General features: G+C 40.7%; 1 protein-coding gene across 6 annotated transcripts in view; it reads right to left on the bottom strand.

Annotated features, from left to right (window-relative positions):
• zfhx4 (zinc finger homeobox 4) overlaps window positions 1-22,317 on the bottom strand; it is a 90,510-nt gene that overhangs the window by 40,195 nt on the left and 27,998 nt on the right. For all 6 annotated transcript variants that reach the window (XM_078938961.1, XM_078938960.1, XM_078938959.1 and 3 more), the window contains exons 2-5: window positions 15,801-18,315; window positions 15,168-15,380; window positions 14,534-14,828; window positions 12,299-12,840 (exon numbers count right to left, since the gene is read on the bottom strand). In XM_078938961.1, the coding sequence (XP_078795087.1) occupies window positions 12,299-12,840; window positions 14,534-14,828; window positions 15,168-15,380; window positions 15,801-18,269 (3,519 nt within the window). In that variant the 5' untranslated portion in view covers window positions 18,270-18,315. The remainder of the gene's footprint in view (window positions 1-12,298; window positions 12,841-14,533; window positions 14,829-15,167; window positions 15,381-15,800; window positions 18,316-22,317) is intronic.

Here is a 22,317-nt window from a genome sequence, read left to right as displayed (position 1 = left end):
TCGATGACAGAGGACTGCATTCATTATGCAGAATGAGATGTTTACAAAACACCTTTCTCACACACACATGAGCAGAGGAGCGTGTTCACCTCCTCTTCACTCGCTCCCCGGGTTGGTGGAGAGGATTGCCACACTGCTGTTTCATACACATTTGTTCTATCTGGGGTGACAAAGCTGCCTCATTAACTGAATTCTTAATAAGCCAAGCCAAAATATATCTTTTCACAACTTCTTTTATCTCCCTGAGCATGTACATGAACGGGAGTGTGCGGTGATGATTTCAATCCATCTATCTTCTAAAAAGATGGATTTTCTTTCTTCTAAATAGATGTGTGTATTTGGGTTTTTATGCATTTGTAATTGTATCTCTATTTTACCTCATAAGTATATTTTTGTGTCTGTGTATAATTTTTTTTTCTTTTTGTGCTCGTCATTTATTCAGTTGCATAAAAATATTTTGAAAGCGGGAAAGAGCAAGGGGGTGGGATTTTCTTCCGCAGAACCAAATGACAAATTAGAGTATTCAGTACAACCTGTTATTAAGTGTAGAACCAGGCAGCTAATGAATACATACTGAACGCAAAAACCCCACTGCAGCACCAGCTTAATAACCAGTGTGTGTGTGTGTCAAAGTGCGTGTATATGTATAGAATACATCCTGCATACATTCAGTTGCGCTGTCAGAAAAGGCTGCTGAGAGCATGCAAATGCGCACGCACGAAATGAAAACAAAAACCTCCTCATCTCCTTTCATCTGTGTTTTTAGGAGAAGCAGGAAGGTTGTTGTTGAGTATTCCTTCTTTTAAGAACGCCACCAGCTTCCGGTGATATCCCCTGGGCCCCCGGGGGCCATCAGAGACAAAAACAGCCCCACTTGGCCCAGCAAACCACAAAAGCATGTATTGTTCCTTGAAAGTATTTTAAACACATACCAGCGCTGCCTGGAAGGCTGCCAAGAGTAGAATTCCATCAGAGCTACCACCTTCCGAACACATGTTACTGCTAACCGCCACTCAGCCCCCGAGACATAAATGTAACGCAAGATCACTGGCAGTGGAAGTGCCAGCAGACTGCAGCGCCGAAAAAGGCACGCCTAATAGAACAGGTATTCCACACCTGGCTGTGCAAAAGGACAAATTCTGTTCTGCATGGATTCAAAAACAAATAGGCAAGAAGGAGCCACAAGCAAAACCTGTGGAGTGCACATGCATAGATACACAAACCAACTTCTTACTCGTCTACAAACCATAGTGATTGATGCAAAGACCGAGGAGAAACCAAAGCATTCTCTTATTTTCTTATCGTTTTCATATGGGTTCCAGAGCCATCTGCTCCTCCTAGCTTTGCCTCCTTTTTACGATCAAAGCTCCATTAGGTGCAAAGTTTGTAGGTGGGCTTTAGTTTGGGTCACTTAACAATAATAAACACCAGATAACTTTTGCTAGGCCAAATAAATTGAGGATTCCAATCTGTCATGCTAAGTAATACTGCTCCTTCTTGCTGCTGTGTTATCTTTTTGTCTTTCCCTGTTAGTTTGTTCACTTTTTCTTTATTTCTCGTTGATAATTGCTAGAAAGCAAAGAAAGAAAAAAGGCAAAGTTGGCATTTTTTCATTGAGAGAATAATAAAAAACAGCTAGAAGCCCAAACTTTAATGTCCCTGACTCCCAAACATGGATAAAGATGCCGTCAATCCCTCACACTTTTTGCAGCAGTGACGCAAGGCTTAAAAATGAAAAGGCCAATCTGAAATCCAGTTTTCTAAAATTGAATTAGTTAGTTAGTTAGTTGTTTTTTTTTTTAGCTCTATTCCAAACCCGCATTGCTTCCTATTGTTAGTGTTGTGTGCAAGCAAGACCCTGGGTGCTTTTCCATTACAGTTTGCAATGACAATCTGACTAGGTAAGATCCAGTAACAATATCACATTCAATATGACACAAGTCTGAACTGCAGCACAATGCACGTGAAATAATGACTGATTTTTTTTCTTCTTTTTTTAGGTTGACCTATTTTTTTTTGTGCCCAAACATCGTTCAAAAGGACTTTACAGGGGGAATGTGCAGTGCAGAGTTGTCCTCTGGTCAATATAAAGGTCAAGTCCTGTAGGGTTTTCAACTAATGAGATTTTTGACTACAGCACACATAACCTCCCACAGGACAACAACTTTTTCGGAGCTTAACTAAAAGTTTGAGAACAAATCTGTGGTATCATGAATTGTTGCATTTATTGTAAAGAATTGCCAGTCTGGTGAAAAACAACTAAATGTGTCTATCACGAAAAGTCAATTTCCCTAAGAAAACAAGCAAAACACTGATACAATATTGAATAGAAGAAAACACTAATCCAGCGCATAACTTTTGCTTCTGCAACCAAGCAGTGAGGAACAACAGATTCTAGGAGATAAAACACCAGAGCAGATCTGTGCATGTTTGTTAAAAGTCTCAAAAGCTACCTCACCTCCATCCCCGCCATTAAAATGGATCACTATTTACATTGGCATTAGATTTAGACAGCACGGTTCAGCCACTTACTCCCTATTAGCCAGCCTGACCATAGCCCATTAGGGTCTAAAAGGCCCGGCTTGTCTCTATAGCCGCCAGGTGAGACTGACCAGACCTCCCAATTTCCCTTCACAATCTACAGCCTTTTATCTTCACAGATACAATAAATTAGTGAGATACAAATTGTTGAAACCTGTTGGTGCCTTTGTTTTTCCCCAAATTCGGTGAGAGGATGGATTTTAATCAAACTCTTAAATTAGACATAATTGGTATATTTGGGCTTATTTTTTCCCCCCACCATGTCCAATGCACTGTAGTACTTGGAAAAATCAAAGCAAAGGCCTAATTGATGAAGTTCATAAAAACAGTGAGGCAAACAAAAGTGAAGAAGTTGAAAGAGATTCGAATTATTGACTAGCAGGATCAAACGGGGCCTCTCTGAAAAAATTATATTCAACTAAAACTAAACGAAAACAAATCTTTTTTTTTTTTAAGGGAACATTTTTGTCTTAGTTTGTTCAATTATTCAAATTTTACATAGCAAAGATTTGCAAAAACATGCATTTTTCAAAGAGCTAGAGTTGGCCTCAGTACAACAGCAGGAAAGAAAAAAAGATGCGAAAAATGAGACGCGAGAAAAAACTGTGAAAGACTGAAAGAACAAAAGATGGAAAGAGACAGCAAATGATGGGGAAGAATCTAAATGAGTGTAGTAGGGTTCAAATCACTAGTTACACATTCCTGAGCCTGTGAAGGGGAGTATTGTTTTCAAGTTAGCCCCTACCCCATCGCATGGTTTTACTTAGCACGAAACAAAAGGTGCAGGGAACAAAACACAAGCCTAAAACCAGGCCCTGCTAATGACAGAAATGGGAGAAATGATCCCTGAGGTGGATCCTCGTGAGAAAATGGTTGGTGATAGCCGGACAAGGGGAGCTCATATTAAAACTGTCACAAAATGGCAGACTGCTTCTTTCTTCTTGAGAGTTGCTCTCAGATAACAACCTAATAGATAGGTCGACATTTGTGATAACTCTTTGTCACAAAATGGAGATAAATTTGCGCAAAATGCCAAACAAAAACTTTGAAGAACCACTCCAATGGAAATGACGTTTTAATACTTTCCCATGATGAAGGACATGTATACGAATAACATTCAGATTAAAACTGCGCTTCTGAGTATTTCTTTATTCAAATTGTGGTGAAACAGGAGCAGACAAAGCATGTCGTTTGAAAAGCTTAAGTACAAACTACACTCGGTAGGCCACAAGCTCCTCGCTCCGTCTCCGTTTTCCTCGTCCCAGATGGAATCTGGTTCAAAAATTGTACGCTGGATGGCTCAAATTTTGCTCGCCATTTTTCTTGCACTGACAATGTTATCTTGGAGTTGTGAGGGGCTCTAAGCAAGTGGGAGAGACTGTATACAAAGGGATGGTGGGAAAGGAGGGCAGGCTTACTCTGCACCAACACTCCCGCCAACAACTCAAAGGTAAATTCTAAGGAATTAATGCTGCTCTTCAGAAACTGTACTATTGTTAAAATTTTTATAAAAACAGCATAATCTGGGAAGGAATTAAATTTGTTTTACAATAGATCAAAAGATGATTGGAGTATGTGGAACTTTCACAAAGTAAATCAAATAAAACCCCTGTTTCACCCATTATGAAAAACTGTCACACACACTAGGGCTTGATGCATTGATATACTATGAGTAAATGGTGTTCATATGAACACATACTGGAGAGGTTTCGGCCATAGTTAACACAACAAAGACACCTATTCAACGAGAGCTGTTTTGCATTTTGCCTCAGTAAATCACATGCCTTGCAGTTGACCTGCAAGACGGCACACTTATGATCTCTTTATTTACAGAAGGCCCTCATTTAAGTCTTTTTCGTCCAAACATTGACTGACATTGACTACTATACCTTCAACTTGGTGTTTCTTTCTAAGCAATGATCTGTAGATGTACTGACAACGCAAAAGACCGGAACATTTTCCCCACACGCATGTGAGGAGGTGATACATAAGTGGCAGCAGCCGCAGGAAAACTCGCCTTGCTGGATGTGTTTGTCCAGGCTACAGCCGTCTAAAGGGAGGATATTGTTTTCTCTTGAAAAAGCCTTAGCCACAGTCCACATACCAGCGTCCACTCAACATACCAATGGGCTCTTTGAAGATTACTCAAATGTTTGCCTTTGTCCCCCTCCTCCCTCATCTACCCCTATCCCTAGTCCTAACGTACAGTCTTGACAGAATAAGGTGAAAAAGAAAAAACAAAAGAATGAAAAAAATAACAACAATAAAAAAGTATAAAGCTTATTAATATTTCTAGAAAAGATGGAACTTCAACCCATGGATCCAAAAATGTTTAACAGTTACCAGCCATATATCCTGATAAAAACCATAACAAACCGAAAAATTGTTTATGCCAATGTATACATAGATACTAATTAAAATGTTGCATCTGCCTCCTGACACATGGCTGCAATGTAGTTTGACTCCATAATTCGGACTGAATATGGTAACTCCGATGGGTTCATTTAACTAAATGTGCCAAAAACTCCTGTCCTGCTCAACCCCACACAAACCACATTAATCCTAAACAAGTAAGTAGGATTTCTATCAGGTCTATTTCAAAGCATTAGGGATTACCTCTTAGAAACTAAGCTGCTTGAACTCACAGGAGGTCAGCAGCATTGTACCACTGCAAAGATGGGAGGCCAGTGGTAGACGGACAGACAGCAGGACAGGTCAGTTCCCTTTTCTGAAGCTCTCTGGCAGCATCCCCAAATCCTGCCTCCTCCCTCTTTTTCTCACTCTCTTTATCCTCCCTCTTTCTCTCTCCCCCCCCCCCCCCCCCCCCCCTCCATATAATCGAATATCTCCCACTACTTATCTATTCACTGAGCAACTAATGGTTAAAATCAATTACAGCTGGAATGCTGAAATGCTGTATACTGGTCTACATGCTGATAATGACAGAGAGTGTGAGACGAAAGGAGAAAGCCAGAAAGAGAGTGACTTGGGACCGTTCCAAGGGAGTAGCACAATTACCTCTAATCGATTGATTATTGATTTGGAGGGCCGTTGAGGAGTATTTCAGTTCAACTTTGTCCATATCAATATCCTGATAGCTTCATGAGGCGGGAGCAAGTATGGACGCACTATCTAAATACAATTCAGAGTCTGATGTAACTTTTCAAACTGCTGAACTGAAAAATTTGAGGCAAGATTTGTAGAATGTACTCACATTTTAATGTCATGTGGTGTAAGGTCCCACTCTGATCAACTTTTGATCTACCGTAAAATCATTCTCAGTGGTCTCATAATTATGGTTATGCTGTTTTTAGGCAAAAGTCTGTGCTGTTTTCTAGGACATAGTTTCTGCAGAGCGGCAGTAGTTCAATAGAATTTGCCTCTGAGTTGTGGGTGGGACTGACCCACAACCCAGAGGATTGAGCCCACCCTCACATCAACATCCATCTGTTTACACTCTTCCAATAGCTTACAGGCCCTCACAACCCCAGCCTAACATTATTGGTGCAACAAAAATGGCGAGCAATATAGGAGCTATCCAGCCATACAGTTTTGTGCCAACTTGAACGAGGAAAACAAAGACGTACATCGATCTAGTCGTCTCCAAGTGGATGCATCAGAATAAAGCGGAGCAGGGAGCTTCTGGCTTGCCGTTGTAGCTTCTAAATCACACCAACAAGCTTTTTCAAACTGCATTTTTACACCTGCTCTTGATTTACAACAATTTGAATAAAGAAACACTCAGAAATGCTAATTTAAGCTGAATTTTTTTATAAATGTCCTCCATTGTGAAAAAAATGCCACAAGAACGTGATGAAAACACTCTCATTGGAGAGTGCTAAGAAAAATGTAACAGAAAAAAAAGTGTCTTATCTTTCTGCCATGTGATCTATGTGAAGTACCTCTGATCAAATCAATGGACAAAAAGTGAAGACAACATGTCTCAAGAGATCATATTTGAGCTTGGAGCGCCTTCTTTGATGATAACTTCTTTTTTAAACAATCTTGTTATCTTTTTCCTAACAAGATGATCAAGAACTGACAAAAAAAAAAAAACTGAAAGGAAGAGGTTGGAAATTAAAAAAAGAAAGGTGTGAATGGAGACAAATGTACGAGCAGGGGGCAGAAGACTAAAAGAAGAGAGGGGGGGTGTATTTGTGTGTGTAGGGGATAAAGTGAGTGTGGGTGGGTGGAGATGAGGATCAAAAGGACAAAAAAGAAAAAGACAAACTCCTGCCAGCTCCTTTGTTCCTGCATTGCTGCAATGTTCCCTTGTTTCTGGTGGTTTGGATGACACTGACACCCCCCCCCCCCCCCCCCCATGATTCCTCTCGCTCACTCTTTTTAGAGACTTCACAATCCCCCCACCTCTTCCAAACACCACTCTTCTTCTGCTATCGTTCCCATACCTGTCAGCCTAGATCTACTTCACAGTCCCCTGCACACTGACACGGCCCAAATGACCCACAGAGGGGTGGGAATAATTATGAAGAGGATTACATCTGGCTATTAATATGAAAAAAACATGTAGTGTCTGTTTTCCTATTATTTCTACACAAAACCACACCTTTCTGATGCAATAAAAACAAGAATCCACACATCCGTCTCCAGGTTTTGGCTACTTCACTGAAAATCAAGAAATGGATGAGAGTGGGGAGGCTGGCTATAGTATTTAAACATACCGTTTGGGTGTTGAACTAAAGCTGGACATTGAACACACATCCACTACACAAACACACACACGCGAGTGCTACTAGCCATCTGGTAAAGGCGCTGGAGAAGGGCTGAAACTCTTATTAATATCTATGAGGATTATTAGGAAGAAGGGGGAGGGTGGGGATGTCCATTCAGTCTTCTCCTTCTAACAAAAAGCTACAGCCACAGCATACACACACACACACACACACACCTGCTTTTATGCTTTAATTAGCCACTACCCCAAGTCCCCCGCCCTCAGACCTCTGAAAGATTTCCATTGTGATCTCCACGCAGGTGAAAGACAAGACCATTTGAATAATCTACTAACCGGCATCTCTTTGCTTTACGGAGACACAGAAAGGGGAGAAAGCAGGACAGACAACTTTTCTGCCAACAAAACTGCAGCGCCTTCATTCGCCGGCTCAGGTTTACAGCACTGAACTTTTGGCGGCTTCATCCATCTCCATGACAGAACATGAAAATCTATATCTTGCAGTCAAGTAGCATCCACTGTGAAGTGTCTGAGACAATTCCTTTTTGAAGAGAATAACACCTCTTTAAATCCATCTGTGAGAGCAAGACAAGGACACTGTGATCAACAGTCTGTGTCTGGAACAAGACTGCATAGACTCAAGTGGAAAACGGTAACTTAATAACCACAATTCTGTATGAGTGTCTCCATGAATGTATGTAGTATCGTGCCTCTGTGTGTACACAGGCATCTTTGTGTGCTTGTGAGTGTCATAAATGGTGTCATGCATCTGAAATAAATCAAGACCCCATTTTTTTTTTATTCTGGGGACCAGCACAATGACTTTTTATGCAAATCTATGGGAGTCAATCTCCTGTCCATTTCCAAGTCCAAATGACAGTTCAATAATTTGGGCTGCATATATATAGGGCCATTTGATTTTCAAATGAGACAGAGAGAAGAGATGACCCTTTCTAATAGGCAAGGCGCAGTGGTAGACTTAATATCACAGATGCACGAACACAGCTACCTCCATTTGAAAGAGATGGAGAGGAATTAAATTTGTTTAGGGAGGGTCAGAGATTGAAGGGTTAAAGAAAAAAATAGCCCCCATGTTTGATAAAGAAGGCAAAAAACAAAAATGAGGAGGAAAAAGAAAAAAAAAACACATACATAACCAACATTCTCTCTTTTTTCTTCCATCTTTCCCTTCATCCAGTCACCCCCACCCGTCCACTCCCCATTTAATTCCTCCAACCCTGTTATTTTGGTGTTGCCAAGAGGATCATGGGTAATGAGATGGCCTATCTGATGCTCCCCAGGGGTGAGACAAAAGGAGGGAGGGAGAATGAAAGAAAGAGTCAAAGACTAAACAAAGAGAGCGGATAAGACAGAGGTGGTGAAAGAAGGCAAGACACAGTGAAAAAAAAAACTTTCTGTCTATTGTCATTCTCTCTGCCCTTCTCCATCCACATGCCCTTCCCTGAGTTTCTGTCAAAAAATAGCAAGAAGTAATTTATGAGCCGATGGTTCCTAGTTCAAAGGAGAATGAAAGAAAATAGGGAGAAGGTGAGGAAAAGAAAAACAGAGATTTAGAAAAGTGCAGTGGACCCCATTTTCGCTTGAATTATGACAGAAGGTTGGTCAGATTGGCAGAGGTTGAAGACAGAATAAGATTTACTTGGATGGCCATCTGAGAAACAGGTGCCATAGTCTCAGAAACAAATTGTGTGTGTGTGTGTTTGTACGTGTGTGTGTGTGTGTGGTCCTTGACTACACCACAGTGACCATGAACATTCTAAACTCGTAATGACCCAGCAGCGAGCTAGACCCAGCTCTCAGCCTCAAAGCTCTGTGGGCTCTCAGAAAGCTCTCACATGCATACCAACACACATGTTCGCTACAAACTAGACTCCCCCCCCATGCCGCTACGCCACACTTGTGAATGGACCTGACAGATTTACTCCTGACTCCATGAGCATTGGGTCCACAGTTTGTTGTTAAAAAAAACAAAACGTAGCTCATCATCATCATAACTGCTACCAAGCTAAACACAAGCTGGGCCAGGCATGGGCATGCTAAACAAAAACCTTGTTTTCACTGAGTTGTACAGTCCGGTATAGTCCAATTTCGAATGGTCCAGGCAATTCAGGTTGGTTTTTCCACTCAAAGTTGGACCGTAATGGCGCATGTGGGGGGTAGATCAATTCTGTAGATTTGTATCATAGTAGTGCGACTACAGCAAGAGTGAAGCTATCAACAACACAATGGTCATCCAGCAACTCAGTTTTTTTTCTGCAAGAAAAACTGTTTGGCGCTTTCTTTTGACCAAACAACCTTCTGCCAGTCAACGTAGTAGCTCCGCCCTAACCGGAAAGTTTCTTTTTCTATGGACCTACAACCAACGAGGGCCCAAAAATGGTATGGTTCAGTCCAGCTTAATGGGTCCGTTTCATTATAGAAACCGTCTAAATACCGGACACGACAGTGCGGAAATGAAGCTTAAGGTTCCATATAAATCAGAGTTCTCATAGTAAAGCACACAAGCATAACCTTGAATATCTTTCATAATTTCAATAATCATTTTTATAGGTTTGTTATAGATTTTTCAGTTCTATCAGTACCAGAGGTGAGGTTGTATATGCACCCTGTTTATAACCAAAGGTGGACTACTGTGTAAAAATACACTGTTACTAGATTCCCATTATAAATGAACTCGGACTATTCAGAAATGTTAACGTTTCATCTACAGCAAGTGTAAAAGACTGACCCTGTTTCTATGTAAGGCCCCACCTGCTGTGCCCTGGACACCAGGCGATTTGATGTCCATGAGCCGCTAATGTCATTTCCCTTTTGCTGTTTCAAAGTCTGGAGAAAAAAAAAACACTTTCAAACATTCAAATCCCCCTTAGAAGTACTACATTGCTGCTACAAAGCAGCCATAAAACTTCCTGAATATGCTTTTTGTTTGTATCTTCAAATGGTTTCCCATGCTATAAAGATATTCTCTGTTTCCAAAAAGCCAGATGGTAAAGTCGTCAACACTTGGATCTTTTATGCGCCCGGCCAAACTACCTCTATCCCCATGTGCTTTTCACCTCTGCCAATACATAAAAGGAGAGGTGTTTTTCTGGTCAAATAGAGAAATGATTTTTTTCCCTCTGCTTTTGCTCTGCAGCCCTCTCTGCTCGTTCAATGCTTTCTGCAACTCTTGCTCTGCTTTACCAAATGTCCAGGGGTAAAATAGTGGAATTTCTGCCAGAGGCATTAAAAGCATCATCTGTAAAACAGATTTGCTAAAGCCTGTGGAGTAGGTGGGAGGGTACATGAGATGTAGGGGTGTTTGGGTGCATGTAGGGGGCAATGGGATGAACCTCACTTTCTTTGGCTTTACGGGTGCTTTTGAAGATAGTACAACTTATCTGAACCATCCTGGAAACAAAACTGCTCTACAAAGTCTCTAGGTTACAATAGTATGCCGTTGACAACTGATCATTTTCTTTTCTATCATTTTAACTCAAATCTGTGCCTTGTTACATGATAACAAGTCAACCAAAGTGTAGTGTCCTATCGATAGCCATATTTTTCAAACAATAAGGTCCACTTAAGTCTGACACTTTTGATGTAGCTAATGTGAAGTGAGTTACAAACAAGTTCTAGAATGACTGTGAACGAAGTTAATAAAGTTTGACAGACAAATTTATCTTTGACTCTTTTGTCTCCCTTACTGCGCCTTAGTGTTCGGAAAGCCTTATATATGACATATGCAAAAAAAAAACACAGATTTATTCATAAGCTCTGCTCTGACAAAGTCTTGGTTTGAGTCAGAGACCCTTTATACATCGATACGCAATCAGGCAGACGAAATGTACTGAGACAATTTATCTCATGCCAACTTTAACCTTTGCAATTACTACTGAGCAATCGTGTCTTAGTATTAACATCCTGTTGAAGTCAACTAAGACCATTTTAGATAATGCCAAAGGTGCAAATTAGCTTAATCCAGTTAAGACTGAAAGTTGTAAGTAAGAATCAGAGTTTTTCTAATGAATGTCAATCCTTATCGAGTATCGGACAAGATTTCATTCACAAAAGACTATGCAGACATAGTCATAGAAAAACAATCCTCCAGCACTGTTAAGTTGTGGACAAGACAATACTACATATCAACAAAGCAGTTAGATTAAAAGGAGGGGTGAGTTTTTTGTTACTCCGTCATTAAAAGAAATAACAGGTTTACACTAATCATCACTTGGCTGGTGCTGTTTCCCCATATAAAAACAAAACACACAAAAACATCCATGTTTATGCTTAAACTAGCTAAAGGTTGACTAATTGTAGAAAAATCCTCATTAATGTGATCCTTGTGATCCTGTTTTGTAGGCTATGGTCGTGAAAATGTAACCGCATCCTATTAGACTGAGAGAGATGTCAGACTCAATCCCCCCACCCCACCTTAAAAGCAGGCAATAAATGAATAGTGGGAATCTATGCAGTGTGTGGGATTGGGCTATCTTTATCTTTGTTTTACCAATTTAAACTAGACCTGAAAAAAAAGTACTTTTTGTAAACAAAAATGAAAGTATTGTGTAAAAACTAATAATATAAAAAACAAAAACCTAAAGTTTGGTATGTCTCAAGGCTTACTCAAAGTATCTAACTTGTGTGTGCTTTTAGGAAGACAGTAGTACCATCTGGTCAAAAGCAGGAAACACAACCATGTCAGATGGAAATCTTCCTCACTACTCTCACAGTGACCTCTGCTATCTTTGCCATTCCGCTCTCATGGGAACTTTACATCCGTGTGATGCTGTCCTAAATAAGTTGGGACAGTTTCTTTCAAAAACAAAAACTGTTTATGCTCTTTTTTGGTATTATTTATCACAGAAAAAAATATATCCTTTTTGTGTCCAATGTCATAATTGAGGTCTGAGAAAATACGTGCATGGTCAAAAGGTGTTCTGTTAATTTTTTCCATTGTGTGTATTTTCTCTTTTTTACATTTTTATTTTCACTGTTTAGACAACCACAGACGACTAAAGTGATGTTTTTTCAACAGGACTCCTAATAGTTAAAGCTTTTTTTTACCTTGTAAAGGCGGATGGAAGACTCATGCCTCTGGTTGGTGGCATGTATCCTCAGTTTCTCCACGCTGTTACTGTAGTAGTCACAGGCATTGCACTTGAGGTGCACGGGGTTGCCAATGGCCACACACTTTAATCTCCATTGGTTGGCCTTGCCTCCCTCCTTGATGTGGGCCACCAGCTGGTGCTTTTGCATATGCTTGTCTGTTTTGCAGTGCAGCTGAAAGTTGGCCTTGAGCTGGGTGTTGTAGCTGCAGAGCTTGCACTGGTAGACATCACCCACAACGCAACGCCACTCCTCTTCGGGCAGTGAGCGCTCGGCGCTGACGTGGGCGTTGAGAGCCTCTAGGCTGTCTGTGGAGTAGCAGTTGCACACAGCACACTGGTACAGGCGCAGCAGAGGATCACTGATAGGTGGCGACAAGGAGGAGAGGGAAGGGTCTGATGAGGACATGCCTCCCATTCCACTCGAAGTCACCAGAGACAGGTCATCTGCCATCAGTTGGCCGCTGGCAAGACGCAACTCAGCAGTAAGGTCACTGTTAACTGTTGAGAAAATAAATGAAAACACATGTGAGATAGCTGAAGTGAAGGAATAATTAAGGGTAAAACTTTAATTAAACTTTCTTTTAAATACATATACAGCATACTGAAAACTAACAGCAACTAAAAGCAGGTAGAATTGTGAATTAAGCAAAGGTTATGACAAAAAAAACATTTATGGAAATAATATGTAGAAATGCATATGGAGTGTTACCACACAAAGAAAGGAAAGAGACTTATTCTATTGAATGAAATTAAGTGTGTAAAATAAGTGTCAACCACACAGGCCTCTCCCGCACAAAAGGGGTTTGATAAAATAAAGCTTCACAGAGGACTATGCCTTCTTACAAAGTCTTGTCTATAAAAAACCTTAATAGGATTGAATCAGGATCAATTACAATTATCCTTTTCAACTTGCTAACTCACTCATCAGGTAGCTTTAATTACTGCTCTCAGCAATGGTGGGACAACGGTTTTCGGGCTCAAAGCTTTTCTAATATCCACGCATAGATTTGAAAAGCTGATCAATGTACCACAAACTCTATTTTTCCTCTGTCCACCCACCACAGAACCAAAAAATCCCCAAGCTCTGCTATTCATGCAAATGTAATTAACTCTTTCGTTTGATCCTTTCATTGTCCCTCTATGCATGAATCCAAAGCTTATCATGCCTTCTTTTTCAGATATCACAACACAGTGGGTATAAAGGCTTACAAATTATCTTAATCATTTGTTACAAGATCGTTTTCCCAATTAGAAGGAATATGTTTTTACTTTTTTTATTGATTGTGGGAGATGGCTTAAAAAAAAACCTCACATCTGACAAAGTCTGAGACATATTTGTTGTCTATAAACATATAATTCCTCTGTGGATGGTGATTTGTATTCTTTTGAATCTATAATTGTAAATGAGTGCGTTAGTTTTTATTTATAAATTAATTTCCACTCACACCATTTGAACCTATGTGCAGCTGTGCTCACGATGGGGAGCTGTGTGTTATCAGTGTAATTCGCTGAGAGTACATCTGCTAGCTGGGCTGTGACCTCCACACTAGAGGAGGGAGTGGGTGTGCAACACTGCAGGGTCATTGTTAAATCTCTCTCACTCCTACGGGAATCCGCTTCCTGCTGTTTGTTAGAGTGTGTGTTCTTATGTGTGTGTGTGTTTATATATGTGTATTATCTCCAGGGTGAGTGAAGGCTGGATGGTGTGTCCATGGTGAGGGGATTAAGCTGACTTAAGAAAATTACAAATGAAAGATTAAGAATAATTCTCATGTGGCATCTCATAATCATTTTTTAATCAGAGAGAGGGGTCAATGAAAGGAGACGATGACAAAGGGACCATATGAGAGGAAAGATAAGACAAAAAAAAAAAAAAAAGAGGAGGGCAAGGAATGGGGGCCAATGAAGGAAAAAGACAAAAAGAAGGTGAGAGGGCAGAGGAAAAGATGTAGAGGACCGAAGGTAACACTTGATAAAAAATCAAATGCCTAGATGGCAGCAGATTTAGGAGATAAAACAGGTAAAGCTGGGCAAGTGAAAAATGAGCTGAAAAAGCTAAAGTGGGGGCTGGAGGGGAACAATAAAAAAGAGAATCCAAGTGTTTTGATGTTTTTCACATTTTTAAACTATCACACAAAACCTATCAACATAATCAGATTTTTTGTTTCATGGGAAATCTACTTTTACTCACCTAGACCAGATCCAAGAGCAGCAGCAGTTGCAGGATCTAATTGAAATGGGTTAATCATCATCTGGGTCTCTGGGCCACTGCTACCAGTTGGGTTCTCCAGCTTTACTCCAGCAAGGCCCATATTTTGAGCCAGGTAGTACTGGTAAAGCTCTGCTTCGGCTGGAGCCAGACCCAGATGGAGACTGTGTTGTATCTGCTTCATGTTCTGCTGCAGCAGCATCATGTTGTGCATGTGTTTCTCACTGGTCATATGGATTCGTAAGTTCCGTGCCACATTGGTCTCGTAGTCACAAACCTGTTTTATTCAATGTGAAACAAAAAACAGAAAACATTAGACACTGATAATTCAAATATTAACCAGACATGTATTATTTTTAATTTGAATTATAAGCAATGATTGGGATTGTAGACTAAACTGCTGTGATGGATAATGTTGAGGGATTTTTACAAAAGTTGAAAAATCTTATGGACATCTTATAGGACATTGTTTTGGATATCAGAAGTCAGATGACGTGGCAAAAACATAATAGACAAAGTCACATTGGTAAACAACTGGCTTGTTGTGTGAACACAAACAAGTTAATTGGTATGCTACAGCAACTATGCTACAATGATTCCCTGTTTCCCTCATTACCTCACAGCGCCAAGTGGGCTTCTGTTTGGGCTTGGATGGTGAAGGTGCACTGCAGCCTCCACTAAGGTTGGCACTGGGTACGTGGTTGGCGTGGTTATGGTTGTACTGTGCTTCACTGCCACCATTCTGGAGTGTCTGCACATTGTTCAGATGCTTGTCTGACTGCATGTGGATGCTAAGGTTTCCTTTGGTGGTGGTCGAGTAATTGCATACCTGAAAGGGAATATTTCCTCCAATTAATAGAAAAGTTCATCTTAAAATTCATTTGCATCTAAAACAAGGACTATAAATAATATGTGGTTATTGAGATTTCAGATTTGTAAGTTTAATTAAAGTATCTTTTATCAAGTCATGTACACCTACTGTAATTCCTTTTTTATTTTCGACATTTGATGTGCAGTTAAAGTTTTTGATTACCTCAAAAAATTTGTTTAAAAAAGCCATAAAAGCTATTTGCCATTTTACTCTGTGTTTGATAATAAATTTCAACATGCCAAAATATGCCTAAGACACAACGTAAAAAAAGTAGACAAAAAAAATTCAGGTAAATAATTTTTGAATAAACAATGTATTCAAAACATGTTAAAACATTTGCAATACAAGAACTTCTAAAAATCATCAAGGCAGACAGACCTCACAGCGGAAGGGCTTGTATCCACACGTATAGCTTTCACCTCTGGCTAAACGAGGATGAGGCTGTCCGGTGCGGCAGTAAACACATGATCCACCTGACTCTGGATGTTTTTCCTTCATATGAGCATCCAGTGTCTGCTGGTACTTGTAATGCCAGTTACACTTGGGACACTTCAGTGTTTTGCAGGAGTTGCGGGAATGCATCATTGTCATATGTCCTCCCAGAGACCTTGAGGACCCCAGGACTGTATCACATTTGGGGCACTCTACCCCACTACCTGGGGATCCCTCACCAGGAACAGGAGTACCAGGAGTCCCAGGAGTTCCAGGTGTACTAGGATTTCCTATGTGTTGATGCAGAGGCCCAGGACTCTCATCATCTCTGCGCAACATCATCATATCAAAAGGGTTGGAGGATGGTGACAAACCATCCCTTCCAGCTAGGCCATCACTGGTAGAGTCGTTGCTGCTCTCACGCTCTCTGACAGCTGTCAGAGCAGTGGATAGGTGGCTCTTCTCCATCTCTAGCTTTTCAAATACAGGCAGGGAGGAAGAGGAGGTGGATACAGGGCCTTTGCTGTCACTGTTCAACTTAAGCACACTGTTGGAAAGAGGGGAAATACTTTGGTTTAAGAGAGGGAAATCTTTGCTACTGGTGCTGTCAGCCCGCTGGCCTGTCACCACCATGGACATGGCCTGTTCCTCTTCTTCATCTGCCTCCATCTCTACTCCACTAACTGAGTAAGCATCCTCATCCTGTTCTGGGCTTTCTTCTCCTATTGTACTGGGCTCCCGCTTGATAGGCAGGTAGTGGCTCATGTCCGGCCCATTGGATTGCAAAGTGCATGTGTCCCTAACGTGGCCTTTGCAGTCACTATCAGAGTTCTGACTTTCAAGGCTGCTACCTGTGGCAGCAGCAGAACTCCCAGTACGGGTTCTGTGGGCACCAGCCCCACCCCCGAGGTTTGGGTTGGTCTCGGCCTTTGGCATTGCTTGGGTTCTGGGGGTTTGGTCAGTAGGGGAGCTGCTGGCACTGCCCTTCAGGAAAGCAAAACCAGCCTGAAGAGAATCTGCATTATCCCCACTACTGTGGAAAGCATTCCACAAGCCACGGAGCCCCGCATCTGGCCCTAGGAAGTTGGCAGGTGAGGGAAAATGGGGTAGCACAGAGTTTGGGGGTTTTTTTGGTTCCAGAAAGCTTATAAGAGGTTCTTTGTCCTTGCCAATGCCCTGGATGATAGCAGAGACATGTTTGTTGCTCAACAGCTTCTGCTCCTTCTCATTCAGGGTCATACGGTGGTCATGGACAGCATGTGTCACGAAGGAACGGCTGTAGCCAAAAGACAGCTTGCACAGGAAACACATCAAAACAGGCTTTCGCCGTCCATCAGCTACACAGCCCTCAAACTTGGACAAGTCCACATTGTTGGGAACATCTTTGGACACACAGGAGTTTTTGGCTGCACCATCCGCCGTAAGATAGTCTTTGTCATTCTTGTGGCGGAGGTCATAGACACGAAAACTGTGCAACACAGGACCAGCACCCACCAACCCTCCAGTTGAGGTATTTGGGAAGGAGGGATGGTCGGTGGCTAGAGATTTACTCCCAAAAGAGGAGGCGATGTGGAAGGTGTTGATGATCTGGGGGTAGAAGGACATGGGTGCAGCTGGCTGTTCTGACCGCTCCCCTTCTGGGCTCAGGCCACTCTGACCACTGTTGGCCTGTGCACTGGGGAAGGTCTGGGGGGACAACAGACCCCTCAACTGAAGAGATCCAGGAAGCCCCCCCTGGTTGCCACGCTGCTCTTTGGAGTCCTCCAAGATGAAGGCAGAACCGTCGGGCTGGTAGATGATCTCACCACACAGATTCTCCACATCGCTGTCCTCTTCCATCTCCATCTCACTGTTCATTTCTCCCATTTCTGCAGCACCCACCTCATGGTCTCCTTCATCTTCACTGTCTCCTTCTACCATCCCTTCAACCTCCTCATCCTCAACATGACCTCCAGCAGTAGGTAGGCGGGCACTGGGGCAGTGGTGCTCCATATATTTCTGTAAACTGGAGAAGGAGTTAGAACATTCGTTGCAAGGGATCTCCTTTGCCGGTGCCACAGGTGATGTGGCAGGGGCAGAACAGTCCGAACCCAAAGCTGCTCCTCCTCCACCTCCTGGTAAAGTTACGGTAACACTCCCTTTGTTACCGATAGTAAAGCTTTCTCTCCGACTCTGTTCAGTTACAGAGTCAATGGTTGCACTAACAGTGGTGGGGGTAAAGTTGGACTTAGGTGGGCTCACAACAGATCCTCCGATGCCACTTTCTGGCTCTCCAGTGGCAGCAGCGGATGAATGGTTGTTGGCACTGGTCTCCATTGAGACAACTGAGTTGTCCTCAGCCGCAGCATCCAACCTCTGGCCACCATGTTCCTGCTGCAGCGATGAAACCATAGGAGGAGAGTCAGAAGTTGCCATGACAACCACTACATGGGGATCTCATCTCATCCAGCCCAAAAGGGACCTAAGTTAAGAAGAGAAACAAGAAAGACACCAGATAATTAATATAGTCTCTTAATAATAATCTAATGATTAACATGATCATGTTGATCCAACTTGTATGACCTTAGTTTAGAGACTTGTAAGCAGAAATTAACCTACAAAATATCTATAATGTAACAATGTAAACAATGTGGTATTTCCAACAGCAGGATAAAATTAAAACAAGAGTCAGTGTATATCTCAACGTAGACAAAGTTTATGCAACCCAGGAGAAAAACAAGTCGAGAAAAAAAAACTTTATTTAAAATGATGTTTGCTATAACATATCATCCTTCTGAATAGCAGCCTGCATTTTAACCCATCACCACTTCAATCTTTTGACTTTTAAAAACAAACCCAAAAACATACAATTTAAGAAAATCTCCCAAGCCAATACACACAACACAATCATTTCGCACAGGGAACCAAAGATTATGTTTTAAAAACCTTAGGAATTAAATTTTTATTGTCCCCTTTTTGGATCCTAATGTATTATTCTTTTTTAATATATAAAATATAAAACATTTCTCTGTTCCAATATCTTTGGTCTTTATACAGTTTCAGTTCCTTTCAGATGTCTGTGTGTAAATGCATCAAAGATAGTTTTAAGGAGCCATGTTAACCTTTAACCCAATCCACCTGTTGCTTAATTCCCTATCTCTTTTTCTACACTGACTCTCCCTCACAACAAGCTACAAAGCAATTAGAGAATTAATCTGCAACAATCCCGGGTTAAACAGAGCCAGTGGGCGGAACCGTGAAAGCGTGAGGAATGAAATCAAACATGAGTACGTGTGTTTTGAGTGTGCATGTGTGTGCGTGTGCCTCAATCAGGTTTAATCTGACATATCCCAGAGATGATTCCATGAGACCAATGATAGATTAAAAAATAAAAATTAACTTCTGTTTGTATGTCTCCCTTTGTCTGATCGAGCAGGTTAAAGGAAAAAAAAATTACAAGTCAGAGAAAATTAATTTTGTTGGTTATCAGTTAAGCATGGATTTGTGCAAAGGGGTAGGAAATATACTAAAATATTAACAAACAGAAATAATATTTTGTTCATGCATAAGCAGTTATGATCAGCTTTATGGGATTAAAGGACAGATCTAGACTAAATAATTCCTAGAATTTCCTACAGCAGCAGCAAATGGTTGCATCGATCTTGTGGCTCAATGGAACCTACCTCTAGGTCTATTTTGGTGCAAACCAAGCTATAAAACACAAACACAAGTGTACCTTACCTATTCTAAAATAGGATATAACCAGTACATTACAAAAAGTTGCAGGCATTCACAAAAATATTTTAAAAATAAAAATCTTGTATGTCTCCCATTGAAAAAAATACATTCCCTAATACAGTCTTCTCTGAAAATCATTGGTTCCCAGTTTTGTTCCAATTTAATGTTATATATATAGCCCAATATTACAACAGTAGTAGTCTCTATGGGCTTCAAACTTGATCTGCACCATTACTCTTTAGCGCAGCAGTATTCCTTCAAATTTATTAAAATATTTATAGAATTTTGCAGAGAAGTGGGAAAAATTAGCAAATCTCTTCCAATGTATGTTTACAATTTTGGATTTGCAGCAGTAAGCTTTAAACGGTCTGTCAAATGACTACATAGCCTATGTTTATTATCACAATTCAATTTTAAAATGATTATAAATCTGGATTTTATTGGTTTAAACATAATTTTTTGATAATCTATGTACTGGAGAAAACATCATTCTCAATTATAGTTTATTCATTTTTTTTTTTTTTTGCCACCAACCAGCTGCTAAATGTTAACACAGGGCGAGGACAGTATGGTGTCTACTATAGCTGTTAAACATACACATCATTCCCATATTCCTTCTGCGTCCATCTTCCCAAAGCGCGTATTAAAAGGGATTGTGGGAAAAGTGGTTGGGAAGCAGAGGGTTTGAAGGCTAATGCGACACATGCGACAGGATTTACTACTTGTCAGTTGTGTCATTTCACTGCTTATTTTATTGGGGAGCAACCTCTTTGAATTGTAGCTTGGACATAAAACACTGACTTATGAATTATGCATCTCTTTAAGAATAGAATTATGTCTTTTGGTTAAGCCAGCGTGCTGTGCCTGGCACAGACATACCAATCCCTTAATGCAAACAGGTTAACGGTTGTTTACATGTGTTGCTTGTTACCATAAACTGTCCATTTTTTTTGTACTCTTAAGACAAATTGAAGCCATTATGGTTGCCACAACTCAGAGCACTGACAAAGTAACAAGTGACAAATGCTGGATGTTAAATAAATGTAGGATTTTTTTGCTAAATTGCATTAGTTTAGAGTGCCTTCCTCCACACCAAATGGTATAATTCAAAGTTTTAAGGGTAAAAGTACAATTATAAAGTCTCAGCATAGAAAAAAATGCCATTTATTAAAGGCTAAAATTTAATTTGTAAAGGAGTGTAAAGGTTTTAAACCTCTATGGTAAGACTTTTTTGCACGGTATGGGACCCACCCCAATCAAAATCAGGTATTGGTGTTTTATAAAATGTTCCTGTAGCATTTTTCTCATGATGGAGGACATAAATAGAACAAAAAGAATTACCATAAAATTGCATCTCTGAGTATTTCTTCATTTAAATTGTTGTGAATCCGGAGCAGACAAAAAATGTCATCTGAAAATCTTGTTGGTGTGACGCAGAAAGCTACTACAGTAAGCCACAAGCTCCCTGCTCCCCTCCATTTAGATGCATCCACATGCAGAGAAACAGATCCACATAGGTCTTTGATTTCCTCACCTGAGTTGGCATCTGGCTCAAAATTCTATGGGTGGATAGCTCTGATATTGCTCACCATTTTTGTTGACCTGTAAGCTATCGGGAGAACATGTAAACAGATGAATGTCGGGAAGTAGGGGGAGGCTTACTCCATGCCAACTCAGAGGCAAATTCCTTTTTTTTTTTTTTAAGCCAGCGAGAGAGAGAGATTGATGATGGGAAATTAGGTCAGGCTTACTCCACATTTGCAGTCCCGCCCACAACTCGAAGGCAAATTTCTGATGAACTACTGCCGATTTCTGCAGAAACTATTTCCAAGAAAACAACCATTTTTCTTTTATTTTGGCTAAAAACTGAATAATCAAAATTAAAAGACCACTGGGAACACTTTGACAATAGATCAATATATGACTGGAGTAGGATGGCGATGGCGGAAGTCTTCCTAACAAATTTGATTAAAATGTAAAACTGTTTGCAAACTTCCACAAATTTTTTTAAGAACACAAAACACAACATGTATATTTCATGGCTTTACACCTTTCTCAGTATCACCAACCTGTACTTCTTTTAAGACAGATCATATTACATGTGGCTAAACCAAATTCCTCCTTGTGTCCCCCACTGGCTTCCTCCGCTCTGCTAACCAACCAGACTACTTTCATTTGGGAGAGACCCACACACAGACAGACAGACACACAGAGAGAAACTTACAATGAAGCCCAGGTTTTTCCACTCTGGAAAAAAAAAAACTGTTCCTTCTTTTAACAGGAGAACAAAAGAGATGGCCTGAGCTGCTCCTACCTCTGTTTTTTAATTAAGCATGTCCCTTTGCTTTCACACATATGCACACGGACACAGGCTGACACACACACAGAGGGACACACATAACATTAAAGTAATTAAAGTGGCAGATCAGATCCAGTGAGAGGCAAATAATAGCCCAGGAATGCATGCTTTGGACAATTTTACTTCTGATGGGTGAAAGGGACTAAGAAAGCCCTTAGTCTTTTGTTTTTCTCACCCCCCACATTTTTTTTTTCCTCCTCCCTCTATCTGCTTTTAATCTACTCTTTAAGTAAAAAGATACTGTTTCTAGGTGATTTCTGCCTTACTTAAAATGTGTTTTTTTACATTAATTATGACTATCAGAGGATCATTAATAGGGGGGACAACAAATCCAGCTTCAAATCAACCAACAAAGCCATTTGCAGGAGTCTCCTAAAGTTACTTGTT

The sequence above is a fragment of the Oryzias latipes genome, chromosome 20 (assembly GCF_053564925.1).
Source record: "Oryzias latipes strain Hd-rR chromosome 20, Olatipes_Hd-rR_3.1".
In the NCBI taxonomy this organism is placed as follows: Eukaryota; Metazoa; Chordata; class Actinopteri; order Beloniformes; family Adrianichthyidae; genus Oryzias; species Oryzias latipes.
The sequence above is the reverse complement of the archived record's forward strand: the minus strand, read 5'-3'. Positions and strand labels throughout refer to the sequence as shown.